This window comes from Palaemon carinicauda, chromosome 26 (genome assembly GCF_036898095.1).
Source record: "Palaemon carinicauda isolate YSFRI2023 chromosome 26, ASM3689809v2, whole genome shotgun sequence".
NCBI lineage: Eukaryota > Metazoa > Arthropoda > Malacostraca > Decapoda > Palaemonidae > Palaemon > Palaemon carinicauda.
In genome coordinates this window covers 84,041,333-84,057,136 of record NC_090750.1, presented here as the reverse complement: position 1 = coordinate 84,057,136, position 15,804 = coordinate 84,041,333, and the positions used below count along the sequence as shown (strand labels likewise).

Sequence of the window (15,804 nt, the reverse complement as noted above, 5' to 3'; positions counted from 1 at the left end):
GAATTTGTCATTTGTTCCGTAACTGGAATACAAACCAAGCTATTTAATAGGGGTGACTCACCCATTAGGAAGGGTAGACATCCCAGCCAGTCTGACTTTTTGGCTTTGCCCGGGGGCTCGTTATTTGAGTGTGCAAGCACCCAAGAAATAAGGAGTCCCTGCACCTCGCTAGAACCTTACTACGCAAGGACTGCGGCCTACGCAAGCTGTGTGTGAAGGTAAGAAGAAGTGTGACTCGTCCTAGGAAGTTGTTCTGAAGTTCTTTAGATGGAAACTTGTAGACTAGGACTTTCCCAATACCACCTCGTCAGGGTATGGGGACGTAACAGTATTAATCTGAATACTAGGAACACAAGGAAGCATGGTTTACCTGCAGTAGTTTGAGGTCAGCTATGCAGAGAACCCAGGATACTGCTTTCCCCACGAGGGAGTAGGATGAAGAAAAGAATAAGAGCCAGTCAAATCTTTTCATTCACGCAGACTAAAACCGGGTAACAGTGCCCTCAACCTTCTGCTTCTTGTCCAATAAGGAGCTTTAGGTATACAACCAGCTGTTGTGCAGCCACCACCGGACCGATAGAGATCGTATCGAGTTCCTGTGGGTCACGTCTCTCAGGAGAAAGGTTGTGAAAGTCACCTGGAGCATTCACATACTTTCTTGTAAAACCTGCGTCACAGAGTAATCTACTAAGAAGGACCAGGGGCATAGTTATGCCCCTGACCCTGTGAGTCTTGTTGAGATGATGTTTCGGTGATCCTCCTCTAGTCTCTCCCAGTGCTGACAAGAGGAGGGACCCGAGCAGGCTGTTGCCGGTTTCTTTAGGTAAAGTCTCATACCTTACGGATGGTCTGGATCGTCCGTTACCTAGTTGAGACTTGTGTAGGATCCGTCACCTCTGGAGACTGTGTCTGGTGACATACTCAGGGACGAAACTGAACATTGTCTTTCGCCCTTCTCAATAATGGGTGATGTCGAAAGAGAGACCATGAAGTTCCTTGACTCGTATGGTTGCTGTCCGAGTGTGTAGGAACATTGTGTTCTTAAATCAGGAGAAAATTTGTTGCCTGGTGAAGTGGAACACAAGGAGGTCCCTTTAGGGATTGGAGATTTGAACCATGTTCTGAGAGGAAGGTCTCAATTCCGACTGGGGAAAGGCAAGTTGTAAGTCCGTATGAGTTAGGAAAAGTCTATCGATGAGAGGGTTTCCCTTCTTTCAGTTTGCAGGTGAAGGATCAAGGTTGAGTGATCATCTTTACCTCTCGAAACTGAATAGGGGGTCTTTTCCTCTTGCATATACTCGAGGATTCCACTATTGCTGGAATCGAGGTATCAAGGAAACACACTTTCACATGATGCCTACCACACAAGACGTGATACTGCCTGGTAGACTGATGCTGAGGAATTCCTCAGATATCTAGACAACCTTTTCGCAAAGAGGTATTGGGTAGTCTTCGGGCGTACAATCATAGCAAAGCTATAGCTTGTGGTAAGCGTCGAAGTGGGTTGTCTGTTATGTGGAGAGGGTTCTCTTGGAGGCTCTAACAGGAGTTGCAAAAGGTTTGGAGACCGTCCTGCATAATGACATAGCGGAGCTAGGAGAGTCCTTGAGAGGTTGACCGATGTTCTAGCCTTCTTGAGTGCCCTTTTCCAGATAAAACAGGGACGAGACGTAAACGACATTGTTGTACCCACCGTTGTTGCCAGAGAGCCTTGGGGTCAAGGGCTGGTGAGCAACGGTAGCCTGAGATTCAGGAGCATTGCGAACAGACCCTCTAATTGGAGGACCTCGTAAAGTCGGGACTTTGTTGGCTACATGGCGATCCAAAGTCCATTCGGTATACCTTATCTGAGATACTGTGCACAGATTGTCGGCGAGCACGTTCTTCCAGTCTGGAATGAAGTGGGCTGAAAGTGGTACCGAACGGACTTTGGCCCATCTTAGTGTTTATACTATTAGGTGGGAAGAGGCTACAAGCCAGTTCCTACTTGCTTGTTGATGTGAGTCTCTATGTGGTGTGTGGTGTGTCGTCCATCACATCACTGAGTGGTCTGTTAGGAACCGATGAGGCTGTTGAAGGACCGGAAAGTTGGCCTTTATCTCTTACGAGATTTAAGTGAAGGTACCTAAGGGCTCTGTCCAGAGGGCTGAAGTCGTGTTGTGCAGCACTATGGTCCCTCCTTTCTTCTTTTTCCGACTCAAGTCTCCTGGAATGGAAGTCGTTCTCGTTTCGAGAAGGTTTTTGAGGAGAATGGTGTTTAGAATCATTCCCAGATACACCAGTCTCCTGGGAGGGAAGTAGGGAAGATTTCCGTAGGTTTACCCTGATCACTGGATCTTGATAAAAAGACTTCAGAAGTTCCAGTGTTAATGCAAGGTTGCCACTGAGTCTGCTAAGGTCAGTCTGTCGTCCCGAGAGAGCGGAGACAGAAGCCGATCCTGTGAGACCAGGATGGGTGTAGTGGAAAGACCGAAGCACAGTGCCTTGAACTGGTGATTCTTGTTTGTCTAGACTGAATCTTCCAACCTTCCTAGATGGATGGTTTGGACCTGGTAGTAAGTGTCCTTTAGGTCCAGTGTGCAAATGAAGACCTGAGGTCTTAGGCCTTGATCGAACTCCAACATGGTGTGGACATCGACCCAAAGGGACAGCTCCTTGGTGATCCTTTTGCATGGAAGATTGTCGACGCTGGAGTCTTGACTCGTGTCGTAAAGGATCAGGCGCGATACCCAGTGTAAGAATTCTTCTCTGAGAGAGAGAATTTCTTTAAAAGGAAGGCCACGCTTAGCCTTACCACGCGCCCTGATGGGATTGATGCTATTCCTTAGAATAGAATCAATCTGGAGAATGTTAATCAATGGTTAACCGTTGGGTATCGTGGTTATTGTGCAGTTGGAGAGTGCTTACAAGTAGTTCCCTGTTGGCAAGCCGGTGATGAGGGTTGTCGAACGTTTACCGATCACTTTAGAGTGATGGCAAACGGCCAGTAGTGAGAAGTATGTTGTATAACTTCTGATCTAGGAACTACAGGAAGCGGTTGACTAGTAAGTTCAAGTCACGAACTGCTGGCAAATAACCGATGACCGATGAATCGGTGGTCTGTGAGCCGACGGTGAGTTCGAGATCAGCAAGCTGATTATGGTTCCCCCTCTTTGGTCAGAGATGAGCAAGCTGAAGATGGGCTGGTCAGAGATCAGCGAGCTGAGTTCAATGATCGAAGAAAGATGAGCTGCCCATCGGTGATCTAGTGATCAGCAAGCTGATATTGACTAGCAATCGATGATTGGAAATGCTAGCAATTAGAGATCGTTAGTCATTGGAGGGACTAGAGGTCAAAGATCAGCATTGAGCTAGCACTTGGCGATCTGGTGATCGGCGACCTAGCGATCAGTAAACTGTGAACTAGCCATCAGCAAACAGTGATCTAGAGATCAGTATGTTGATACTTTCCTGTTTGCTGCCAGTGGTCTGTCAAGAAAAAAAAAAACTTCAGAAGAGACAGGGACCAAGGATTCCCCGATTCGATTCCCTTGTAGGATGGAATCTTCGGGATCTTGAATCCTTCTGTGGAGCCTTATTCCTCTTTTCCCGGTGGCAATGCTCATGTGCTTGCGGGTAGGAATGGGGCAATGGTGACCTGTCCAAAAAGTTTTATTCCTTTTTACTGACAATTGTGCGAGTGTGTAGGTGAGTCTGGAGCGATGGCACACAGGATGATGCTGGTGCTTAATATCTGCCTGGAGAGCAGGCAAGCGCTGGTTCTTAGGCAAGAGCTGGTGCATTGGATCTGCGAGCCTTGACTCTTTGCAAGAGCTGGCGGATGGATCCGAGACCGTAACTGCGCAGGAGGGCGCAGGAAAGTGAGGAAGAGCGCTGGCGTACAGTAAGGTACTGTGTAGTTTTGTGCATTCACCCTAGAATGCACTGAAGCGTGTGCCTGGTTGAGCAAGAGTGGGAGCATTAGCGTGTGCGTGACAGTACTACGTGGAGACTGTTGGCGCGTGCGTGCGGAAGACCATCGGCGTCCGCACGTAGAAGGCCGTCGACGCGCGCGCGAAAGTAGCGCTAGTAGGTTGGCGGGTCAGCTGGTAGGTTGACCAGTGGCCGGACGATCAGAAACTGGGATGTGCCCTTTAAAAAAAAGGGCGAGCATCCACCAATGGGGACCATAAGCAGGTCTGCGTTAGAGTCCAGGACCAAAGTCCAAAGGACTTCGTTGCAGCGCAAGGTTGCGCTGGTGGATCGGTAGGTCAGCTGGCAGGACGATCAGGAACTGGGATGTGCCCTTTGGAAGGGCGAGCATCCACCGATGGGGACCGTAAAAGGTCCGTGTTAGAGTCCAGGACCGAAGTCCAAAGGACTACGTTGCAGCACAAGGTTGCACTGGTAGATCGGTAGGTAAGCTGGCAGGATGATCAGGCTGTGCTGGAAGGTGTGCTTGATCCTCCAAAGAGGTGTCTCTATGAGAGGCCTCTCCCGCGAACGAGAGAGGTGAAAATTCGCAGAAGAGACTTGAAGACACTTGTGATGACGCCCCTTAGGGCCGGTGGATCAGCAAGCTGACATTAGCAGAGGCGATCATCTGAAGAGGAGTCTCTATGAGTGGCCTCTCTCACAAACGAGAGAGGTGAACACTTCGTAGAAGAGACTTGAAGACAATTGTGATGACGCCCCTTAGGGCCGGTGGATCAGCAAGCTGACCTTAGCAGTAGCGATCATCCGAAGGAGTCTCTATGAGTGGCCTCTCTCGCGAACGAGAGAGGTGAACACTTCGTAGAAGAGACTAGAAGACGCCCATGATGATGCCCCTTAGGGCCGGTGGATCAGCAAGCTGACCTTAGCAGTAGCGATCATCCGAAGAGGAGTCTCTATGAGTGGCCTCTCTTGCGAACGAGAGAGGTGAACACTTCGTAGAAGAGACTTGAAGACACTTGTGATGACTCCCCTTAGGGCCGGTGGATCAGCAAGCTGACCTTAGCAGTAGCGATCATCCGAAGAGGGATCTCTATGAGTGGCCTCTCTCGCGAACGAGAGAGGTGAACACTTCGTAGAAGAGACTAGAAGACGCCCATGATGATGCCCCTTAGGGCCGGTGGATCAGCAAGCTGACCTTAGCAGTAGCGATCCTCCGAAGAGGAGTCTCTATGAGTGGCCTCTCTCGCGAACGAGAGAGGTGAACACTTCGTAGAAGAGACTTGCCAAGACCGTGCTCCAGCCCTGAAGGAAGAGAAACTCAGCAAGGGGGGAGAGAAGTCTGGCCGAAGGGCAGCAACAGCAGTCGGAGGCGATGAATTTATTAAGATATGGGAAGTTCTCCCTCTGAAGGGAAAAACAACCTCACACCTGGGGAGGAAACTTCCCTCGGAAGGGAAGCTGTCCAACCCCTGGAGGCGAACCTCCTTCAGTGTTCTAAGATGATCTGAAGTGCTGGCCATGCTGTCACGGGAGTACTTCTAAGAGAAGGGATAACGCCATACTCTGAGGGACGGCAGTGACAGCAGATTCCCCAGGCATGAACAGAACAGCTCTGCTTCGTTGGCACTCTTTAGTCGAACGAAGAAAAATGTTATTTTTATTAATAAAATAAATTTTTGAATATACTTACCCGATAATCATGTAGCTGTCAACTCCGTTGCCCGACAGAATTCTATGGAGGGATACGCCAGCTATCACAATACTAGAAGGGGGTGTATTTACCAGCGCCACCTGTGGCCAGGTACTCAAGTACTTCTTGTTGACACCTCCTCAATTATTCCTCGGTCCACTGGTTCTCTATGGGGAGGAAGGGAGGGTCGATTAAATCATGATTATCGGGTAAGTATATTCAAAAATTTATTTTATTAATAAAAATAACATTTTTCAATATTAAACTTACCCGATAATCATGTAGCTGATTCACACCCAGGGGGGTGGGTGAAAACCAGTGTACAAGATTAAAGGATAGCTAAGTATCCCATATTTCATATAATCAGTTATCCACAATAACAATGAAATAATAAGTACCTGGTAAGGAAGTCGACTTGAACCGTTACTCTGCCTTTAATAAGATCGTCTTCCTTACTGAGCGCAGCGTTCCTCTTGGGAGGCTGAATCAACTCAAAGGTGCTAAAGTATACAGGGCTGCAACCCATACTAAAGGACCTCATCACAACCTTTAACCTTGGCGCTTCTCAAGAAAGAATTGACCACCCGCCAAAACAACAAGGATGTGGAAGGCTTCTTAGCCGACCGTACAACCCATAAAAAGTATTCAAGAGAAAGGTTAAAAAGTTATGGGATTATGGGAATGTAGTGGCTGAGCCCTCGCCTACTACTGCATTCGTTGCTACGAATGGACCCAGGGTGTAGCAGTACTCGTAAAGAGACTGGACATCTTTGAGATAGAATGATGCGAACACTGACTTGTTTCTCCAATAGGTTGCATCCATAACACTCTGCAGAGAACGGTTCTGTTTGAAGGCCACTGAAGTAGCCACAGCTCTCACTTCATGTGTCCTTACCTTCAGCAAAGCAAGGTCTTCTTCCTTCAGATGAGAATTTGCTTCTCTAATCAGAAGCCTGATGTAGTAAGAAACTGAGTTCTTAGACATTGGTAGAGAAGGCTTCTTGATAGCACACCATAAGGCTTCTGATTGTCCTCGTAATGGTTTTGACCTTCTTAGATAGTACTTAAGAGCTCTAACTGGGCAAAGTACTCTCTCCAGTTCGTTCCCCACCATGTTGGACAGGTTTGGGATCTCGAACGACTTAGGCCAAGGACGGGAAGGAAGCTCGTTTTTAGCCAAAAAACCGAGCTGCAAGGAACATGTAGCCGTTTCAGATGTGAAACCTATGTTCCTGCTGAAGGCGTGGATCTCACTTACTCTTTTACCTGTTGCTAAGCACACGAGGAAAAGATTTTTTAATGTGAGGTCCTTAAAAGAGGCTGATTGGAGCGGTTCAAATCCTGATGACATTAGGAACCTTAGGACCACGTCTAGATTCCAGCCTGGAGTGGACAACCGACGTTCCTTTGAGGTCTCAAAAGACCTAAGGAGGTCCTGTAGATCTTTGTTGGAGGAAAGATCCAAGCCTCTGTGGCGGAAAACCGCTGCCAACAAACTTCTGTAACCCTTGATCGTAGGAGCTGATAGGGATCTTACGTTCCTTAGATGTAACAGGAAGTCAGCAATCTGGGTTACATTGGTACTGGTTGAGGAAAACTGCATTGGCCTTGCACCAGCTTCGGAAGACTTCCCATTAAGACTGATAGACTCTGAGAGTGGATGTCGTCCTTGCTCTGGCAATCGCTCTGGCTGCCTCCTTCGAAAAGCCTCTAGCTCTTGAGAGTCTTTCGATAGTCTGAAGGCAGTCAGACGAAGAGCGTGGAGGTTGGGTGTACCTTCTTTACGTGAGGTTGACGCAGAAGGTCCACTCTAGGAGGAAGAGTCCTGGGAACGTCGACCAGCCATTGCAGTACCTCAGTGAACCATTCTCTCGCGGGCCAGAGGGGAGCAACCAACGTCAGCCGTGTCCCTTTGTGAGAGGCGAACTTCTGAAGTACCCTGTTGACAATCTTGAACGGCGGGAATGCATACAGGTTGAGATGGGACCAATCCAGCAGAAAGGCATCCACGCGAACTGCTGCTGGGTCTGGAATCGGAGAACAATACAAGAGGAGCCTCTTGGTCATCGAGGAAGCGAATAGATCTATGGTTGGCTGACCCCACAGGGCCCAAAGTCTGCTGCAAACATTCTTGTGAAGGGTCCACTCTGTGGGGAAGACCTGACCCTTCCGGCTGAGGCGATCTGCCATGACATTCATATCGCCCTGAATGAGCCTCGTTACCAGCATGAGCTTTCGATCTTTTGACCAAATGAGGAGGTCCCTTGCGATCTCGAACAACTTCCTCGAAAGAGTCCCTCCCTGCTTGGAGATGTAAGCCAAGGCTGTGGTGTAGTCGGAGTTCACCTCCACCACCTTGTTAAGCTGGAGGGACTTGAAGTTTATCAAGGCCAAATGAACTGCCAACAACTCCTTGCAATAGATGTGAAGTGTCCTTTGCTCCTGATTCCATGTTCCCGAGCATTCCTGTGAGTCCAGTGTCGCACCCCAGCCCGTGTCCGATGCGTCCGAGAAGAGACGGTGGTCGGAGGTCTGAACAGCCAAAGGTAGACCTTCCTTGAGAAGAATGCTGTTCTTCCACCACGTTAGAGTAGACCTCATCTCTTCGGAAACAGGAACTGAGCCCGTCTCTAGCGTCATGTCCTTTATCCAGTGAGCAGCTAGATGATACTGAAGGGGGCGGAGGTGGAGTCTCCCTAACTCGATGAACAGGGCCAGCGATGAAAGTGTCCCTGTTAGACTCATCCACTGCCTGACTAAGCATCGGTTCCTTCTCAGCATGCTCTGGATGCATTCTAGGGCTTGGAAGATCCTTGGGGCCGACGGACAAGTCCGAAAAGCTCGACTCTGAAGATCCATACCCAAGGAGACAATGGTCTGGGATGGAACGAGCTGAGACTCCTCAAAATTGACCAGGAGGCCCAGTTCCTTGGTCAGATCCATAGTCCATTTGAAAATCTCCAGACAGCGACGACTTGAGGGAGCTCTTAAAAGCCAGTCGTCTGACGGAGCCGGACACAAGATCATGATACTGCTGCACAGTCTGTAAACTGTCAATCATGGGCAAGCGAGGAAGTACAGTGACAACCCGAATCTGTCTAGACTGTCTAGGTCGTACAGACAACTCCTTAACGGGTTGCTGAGGTTGCCGCACTGCGTCACAACAAGTCCCTTCTGTTGGTTGTTGAACGTCTTCCCCGTGACACATTGACTCCGTAAACAAAAAATCCTCTAACAAGGACTAAGCTTGGACTGCATGTCATGCAACACAGCTCAAGGTCTATGGGAGCAGGTGTGGTAACAGACGGGATTAGCGGCTGAAGTGTAACCATTACCTTCCCTGTAAGCATGTTATGCTTAAATAAAAGTCCATAAGAGGTTATGCAGCTAAAGGCTCCCTCCAAATGACAGAGTCCTCAAGGGAATATCAGAAGGAGGGAGAAAAGAACTTTCTCATCTACAGGGACCTTATCCTAGAAAAGCTAAGTTCTCTGAGTGAGAGTTCACTGGTGCAAAGCAGCAGACTAGAAGGCAACGTTATGAAACTGCTTGACAGTCTAGTGAGTTGGCAACAACCCAAGATGTGTTGAGAAGCATGCGGTAAGGTATGCAGAGCATGATGTATGCAGAGTATGCTGTATGCAGAGCATGCTGTATGTAGAGCATGTTGTATGCAGAGCATGCTGAATGCAGAGCATGCTGTATGCAGAGCATGTTGTATGCAGAGCATGCTGAATGCAGAGCATGCTGAATGCTGAGCATGTAGTAAGCAGAGCCTGCTGTAAGCAGAGCCTGCTGAAAGGAAAGCAGAGCGTGTGCATGGCGTTTAACATTTCTCAGAAATTCCATGACCAGTGCTAGAGTGCTTTATGCATGCTTGCATGGGGTTTAAACCATGGTATGCTGAACAGCAGAGTCAGAACGAGCTGGAACAACAATAGTGTGGTTTCCTCTTCAAGACTCCGATGAGGGAACACCTGAGGCTCAGTCTGCAAAGGCTGAATAAAAGACAAGCAGAAGGAAGGCGCATGGGTGGAGGAGGCTGACTCCTAGCATGAGTGGTTGAACCCAAGGGTTGCGCTTGCTGAGCGGTTGGCGGAAGCGGAGTAGCAAGTTCCAGTTCCTGTGGTGTGAGCGGAGCGCGATGAGGAAGAGGCTGCGCAGAACAAGGTAAATGTCTCGCAAGCTGAGGCTCCTGAGGCGCAAGGCTAAGGTGTTGTGGTGCTTGCCTTAAGGAGGGTTGAGCTCGCTGCAGCAAGAGCTGAGGAAACTGACTCATGGACGGGAGAGGTTGTTGTACCTCAACCGAGTGTTGCATCACTGGTGGAGCAGCAAGTGGAGGCGGAGGAAGAGAGGTATAATCCTCCTGATCCCAATGTAAAGGTTGCCTTAAGAAAGGCGGAGGCTGAACACCACAGGGAACAGCAAACTCAGCACGTGTCTCAACATCGTACGCCTGGCAGGTGGAACTGCTGGCAGGTGGTACTGCGATCAGGCGGAGCAAGTGTAGGTGGAGGGAGTGTAGGCGGAGGCGGAGGAGCAACACTCTCAGCCCGACACTCACGCATCAAGTCCGAAAGCTGTGCTTGCATGGACTGTAGTAGAGTCCACAACATCATACGCCTGGCAGATGGTACTGTGATCAGGCGGAGCGAGTGTAGGAGGAGGGAGTGTAGGCGGAGGCGGAGGAGCAACACTCTCAGCCCGACACTCACTCATCAAGTCCGAAAGCTGTGCTTGCATGGACTGTAGTAGAGTCCACAACATCGTACGCCTGGCAGATGGTACTGTGATCAGGCGGAGCGAGTGTAGGAGGAGGGAGTGTAGGCGGAGGCGGAGGAGCAACACTCTCAGCCCGACACTCACTCATCAAGTCCGAAAGCTGTGCTTGCATGGACTGTAGTAGAGTTCACAACATCGTACGCCTGGCAGATGGTGCTGCGACCAGGCGGAGCAGGTGCAGGCTGGGCGAGCACAGGCGGAGCAGGTGCAGGCTGGGCGAGCACAGGCGGAGCGAGAACAGGTGGAGGGAGTGTAGGCGGAGGAGGAGGTGCAACACTCTCAGCCCGACACTCACGCATCAAGACCGAAAGTTGTGACTGACTGCATTCGGGTTGTGAACTTTAACTTCGTACGTCTGGCATAGGTCTGGACTTAACGTTTAAGAAGTCTTGAGACCTGAGACCAGCGTTACTCTGCCTTTATTTTCTCCCCTAATCTCTTCTGCAGACGAGCAAAATAAGGGCTCAATCGTCTGCGGGTGGGAGTGACGGTCTCGGTAAGACACGCCCACAACCACCGAGAATACTTCTGTGCGCCGATCAAGGCCTGCTGAACCCTTATGCCCTTCGACATTGCTTCTCCCCTGGGCTTGGGAGCTTGCAAGAGGTCCCGGACTGGGAGGACGACTGGCGCGCACAAAAGTACCCTCACGCACTAATCACTTATCACTTTGATTTCTGTTTGCACTTATTTCACTGAACTCGAAACTTTAAGTGGTTTGTACCTGAAATACGCAATTCTATCCTTTCTCAAAGTTAGTAATTGCGAAAACAGAATTACAATGTAACAGAAAAATCTAATGAAAGATAATTCAGTGGTAGGAAAGAGACTAAACACTAGATCACTCTAGAAACGTTTAGTTTCTTCCCCTAAAGAGACTAGGGAGAAGAGCAAAAAACGATAACGACGTTACTCGTACGCCTGGCAGGCTTGAATGAAACGTTTATCCTCTTTCTCCCTCCGTCTCTATCTCTCTCTCTCTCTCTCTCTCTCTCTCTTGACTTAGAACCTGAGAGAAGAGCCCAATCATATATATCGTTAAAACATATTATTGTTAAAGGAAAAAAACTGAAAAGTTCCTTTATTAGGATCAAAACCATTAAGTTAAGAAAGAATGAACAAAACGCTAGACACGGTTACTCTTACTGCAACGTGAAACCGTGAACATTCTTTCTCTATCGTAACGATAGAGTGCAAGTTGAACGTTCTGAACGTCAACAACTGCAGAGACAAAACAAAACGTTAGTTCAGCTTTGAAAACAGTACGAGACTGTCAAAGAAAATCTTTCAAACTCTGTGGCGGAAATAGCATAATATGTTAACAGGTAAAACCGAAATGACGGGCTCAAAGTTTATTAACTTCGGTAAAAGACCGCCTACTATTAGGAAGGTCGAATATAAACAAATATAAAAATTAATTTTAATGAGTTTATAATAAAAGGAAGTTAATCGAAGAGGCCTATAAGAGGCGGAGAGATATAAAATAAATCTATAACTTTTGTTAAGCAAAATTAAGAAAGAGAGTCTATACTCTCTTAGACACCAACACTTCCGTCTAAGGGAAGGGTCGGCCATTGAAAAGTGAACGAGAGTTCATACTCTCTCGTCACCAAAATTAATCAAATTAATTCCAAAAGCTAACTAAGCTAATATAGAAGTTTCCAGTAAAGCGAAAGCCGAAATCAAAGAGAAATACTTCACCAAAGTCGTGAAAATACTCCAAGAACATAAGCGTATCCCAGAACGTCTTGCCGGAAGCACGACAGAGGAATAATTGAGGAGGTGTCAACAAGAAGTACTTGAGTACCTGGCCACAGGTGGCGCTGGTAAATACACCCCCTTCTAGTATTGTGATAGCTGGCGTATCCCTCCATAGAATTCTGTCGGGCAACGGAGTTGACAGCTACATGATTATCGGGTAAGTTTAATATTGAAAAACTGCACAGTTAACTGGGAAAATAAAATTAAATAACTATTTAACAGAAATTCCCTAGGGAGGAACCCCGAGGGAACAACATAAAATAAGATTAAGTATTGCGCCCTTCCTTCCCCAGACGACAACCACGGGAGAAGGGGGGAGCGGAGTAACTGTAATAAAAACAGAATTATAATTATTCAAATCAGCTAAGAATATTCACTAATAGTGAGAACCACTGACCCCCGAAGGGAAGTGTTCCCCACGGAGAAGTGGAACTGTGCAGGCCTTGCTGCTACGCAAGTGTCGTTGTCGTATATGTATCACACACACTGCACAAACACTGAAAAGGAAACTTACCACATTTCTATACACACATACATAAACATTAAGAATGTTTACATATATATACAAGTATAAAGAAAAAGTAAGTTAAAAGACAAAAATTAATGGCAGTCCAAAATAGGCGAGGAGGGAGAGGAAACAACCGCTCTCGCTCCGAGCCAAAAGCTGTGGAGCATGTTTCTGAAGCCTCAAGATTGTCAGCACGTTGGTCGTGTGAGCTCTGTAGTCAGGATTTGAGCAAGATGGATTCTGTGGTCTGTGACTGTTGTCTTCAGTGGGTGCACCTTAAGTTTATTGGTAAAAGAACGCTCCCGAAAGTTAAGTTTTGGATTTGCAGACTGTTATGCCTAAAAATTCTAAGACAGCTGTATTTATTTCAATAATTGATAAGAATAATCATTTTAATGATTTTTTTTTTAATTTGTAGTGAACAAGATTCAAAATTGTCTTTAAAATTATATAAATAAATCTTTTTTAAGCGTTTTGTAATTTTTTAGTCTTATTGTCATTATTTATAATATTTACTGGCAACATAAGATTAAAAGCAGGTTTGTCTATTTTACCGGGACCGGCAAAATAAGCTTAAAAAATAGGTTCATCTAGGTATTATTACAGTTTCATCCATTATGGGAAATCTATTATAATAATATATTTCCCGAGTAAAGCAAGTCTTTTGTAGTATTTCTGTAAAATATTATCTGTCGCAAATGCCTAGTTCTTTATATATCGACGATCAAACTCACGCTACTCATGTCTTCCTCCCAGATTTTTCTAAGTCTGTTGTTATTGTTGACTGTGTCTTGTATTTGCTTAAATGAGCCCTGTAACCACTATAATCCGCAGACAAACTAGTCCACTATGAAGTCTTACACGTTTGGCCAATCACAGCGCCTGTCCACTATGACGTCATACATGTTTGGCCAATCACAGCGCGACAATACATTATCTTACCCAGGCATTTCATTTCGTTCTTAGACATGAAGGCCATAGCAAGCACATCATCTCATGTTGCACAAGAAGTTGAAATTCCATCTTCTTGTCCTGACTGTTTCCTAACTTACAATGAATTTGTCGTAACTTATTCGGGGAATATTGAAAAACTAGTGCATTTGTGCCAGAGACACAATTTAATTTTACAAAATAAAAATTGTCCTGCATGTCAAGGAACCTTCGCAACGGCTTCACGTTTTCCTCAAAGCACCAGCACATCTTTATGAACCAACAGCTTAAGGTAAGCTTCATTAATTTATAGAGTATATTATAATGGTGATAGTATAACGATGTATACAGCAGTAACATCACTTTGGATTTGGTTTGATGGATGTGTTAGGTAGTGGCTGTAAGGGGGGGGGGGGGTCGCAGGGGCTAGGCCTCGGTAGGGGTACAGGGCCCTAGGTTAGGTGGTTGTATTAGGTTCGGTAGTGTCCCGAAAATCACTGTGGCCTTAAGGGGGGGTCGCAGGGGGAGCGGAGCACCCCCCGGTAAGCCTAGGTAGGGGTACAGGGCCCCTAGGCTAGGTTAGGTGGGTTTATTAGGTTCAGTAGTGCCCTGAAAATCACTAGGGCTAGATAGGGGTATAGGGGGAGGGGTGGTGGAAGGATAAGTATTCATTTGTTGCAAATATCATTTGACGCCCCCCCCCACCCAAAACCCTGGTTCCCACCTGGTGTCCCCCATAATTGTTGGGATGAAGTAGGGTCTTTCTGCATTCTGGAACAACTTGTTGTTTTAACTCCAATTACATAGTAAATCTCTAAATCGGATGGTTTGCGGTCAAAATTAACGTTAAATTCGTTGGAACTACGGTATTTCTGATGCAGCAAATATATTTTTATTCCAGTTTCCCCATAATGGATGAAACTGTAAATTTACCTTTATCTATTTTACCGGGACAGGCTAAATAACCTCTTCCAAAAAATAACTTTTCTAAGTTGGTTTTGACAAGGAAAGGTTTTCCCCACCGTAAGTACAGTAGTACCTATATACATACAAACGAGTATCCCATAATCAATCTACAAGCTTCATAACTGTTGGAGCCCCTGGGATTATAGCATCCTGTTTTTCCAAATAAGGTTGTAGCTTAGCAAGTAATAATAATAATAATAATAATAATAATAATTATTATTATTATTATAATAACCCTAATACACAGGCTAGACCATCTACCTATTGATCTACTTTTCTACCGAGTAGGCTACGATGAAAATTAAGCAAGTCCCTTGGCTACGTTATACGTACTTCATTACATTATAAAGCAATTTATTTTTTGAACGACAGAATAAGCCAGCAATGCTATATAGAACAATGAACATTCATTGTCGTAAAAAACATTTGATCTCATTAGCATTTTCTACCGTATAGCATGCAACCCTTCAGGGCCATGGCCGATGGATGCAGAAGTTTAACCCCGTTATTTAACTAAATTTCCACTTTATCAAATGATTTTTCCATCCTACAGCTCGTATTTAGTGAGCTTAAATTCCAACACATGGACTTTGATGCCTGAAAATCCTGTTATATTTACCGTGCTCATTGTTTCAGCGGAGAATTACATCCGAAATACACAGCGTTAACTGACAACAGCTGATTGAAGACTAACGATCACATAACATCGACTAGGAGGGCCATTTCAATGTTTTTTATTTGTAGTTTTGAAACCAATTGGGTTTTCGTTACATATGCAAAACATAAATAAGTAAAATTATCTTATTTTCAAACAAATTAATAAATACATTTCCTTTTATTTTAGAAATATCAACACATGTCGATGTTTTGTACGATGAGAGACTATAAACAAAACAGTGTGGTCTTATGACGTCAGAGAAGCAAATATTCAAAGGAAACAAAATCATTTATGTTCTATTGTCGTGAAGATTTGAATTTACTCGTGAATCAGATTCAAACAGACTTCTACTTATATTTACTTTTATTTACTATCTACACATACATTATAATATATCCTTATGACTCTAACTAACCTATCTATTTTAGCAATAATTCTATGCTATGAAATAATCACTGATAATTTAATGAAAACATATTTCATACAGTCAAATTATGGAAGAAATCACCGCCTAAAGTTTAAACCAATTGATATCACAACTATATGCCAAAATTTTAACCTTGATCAATTTCGACAAATACGAACACAGACATC

At 45.8% G+C, this 15,804-nt stretch overlaps 1 protein-coding gene across 1 annotated transcript in view; it reads right to left on the bottom strand.

The window, feature by feature from the left end:
• The window catches only part of LOC137619643 (uncharacterized), a 39,944-nt gene extending 24,638 nt beyond the window's left edge, over nt 1-15,306 (bottom strand). The window contains exon 1 of the mRNA XM_068349851.1: nt 15,172-15,306. Within this exon, the coding sequence (XP_068205952.1) occupies nt 15,172-15,180 (9 nt within the window). The 5' untranslated portion in view covers nt 15,181-15,306. The remainder of the gene's footprint in view (nt 1-15,171) is intronic.
• Between the last annotated feature and the right edge of the window lie 498 nt (nt 15,307-15,804).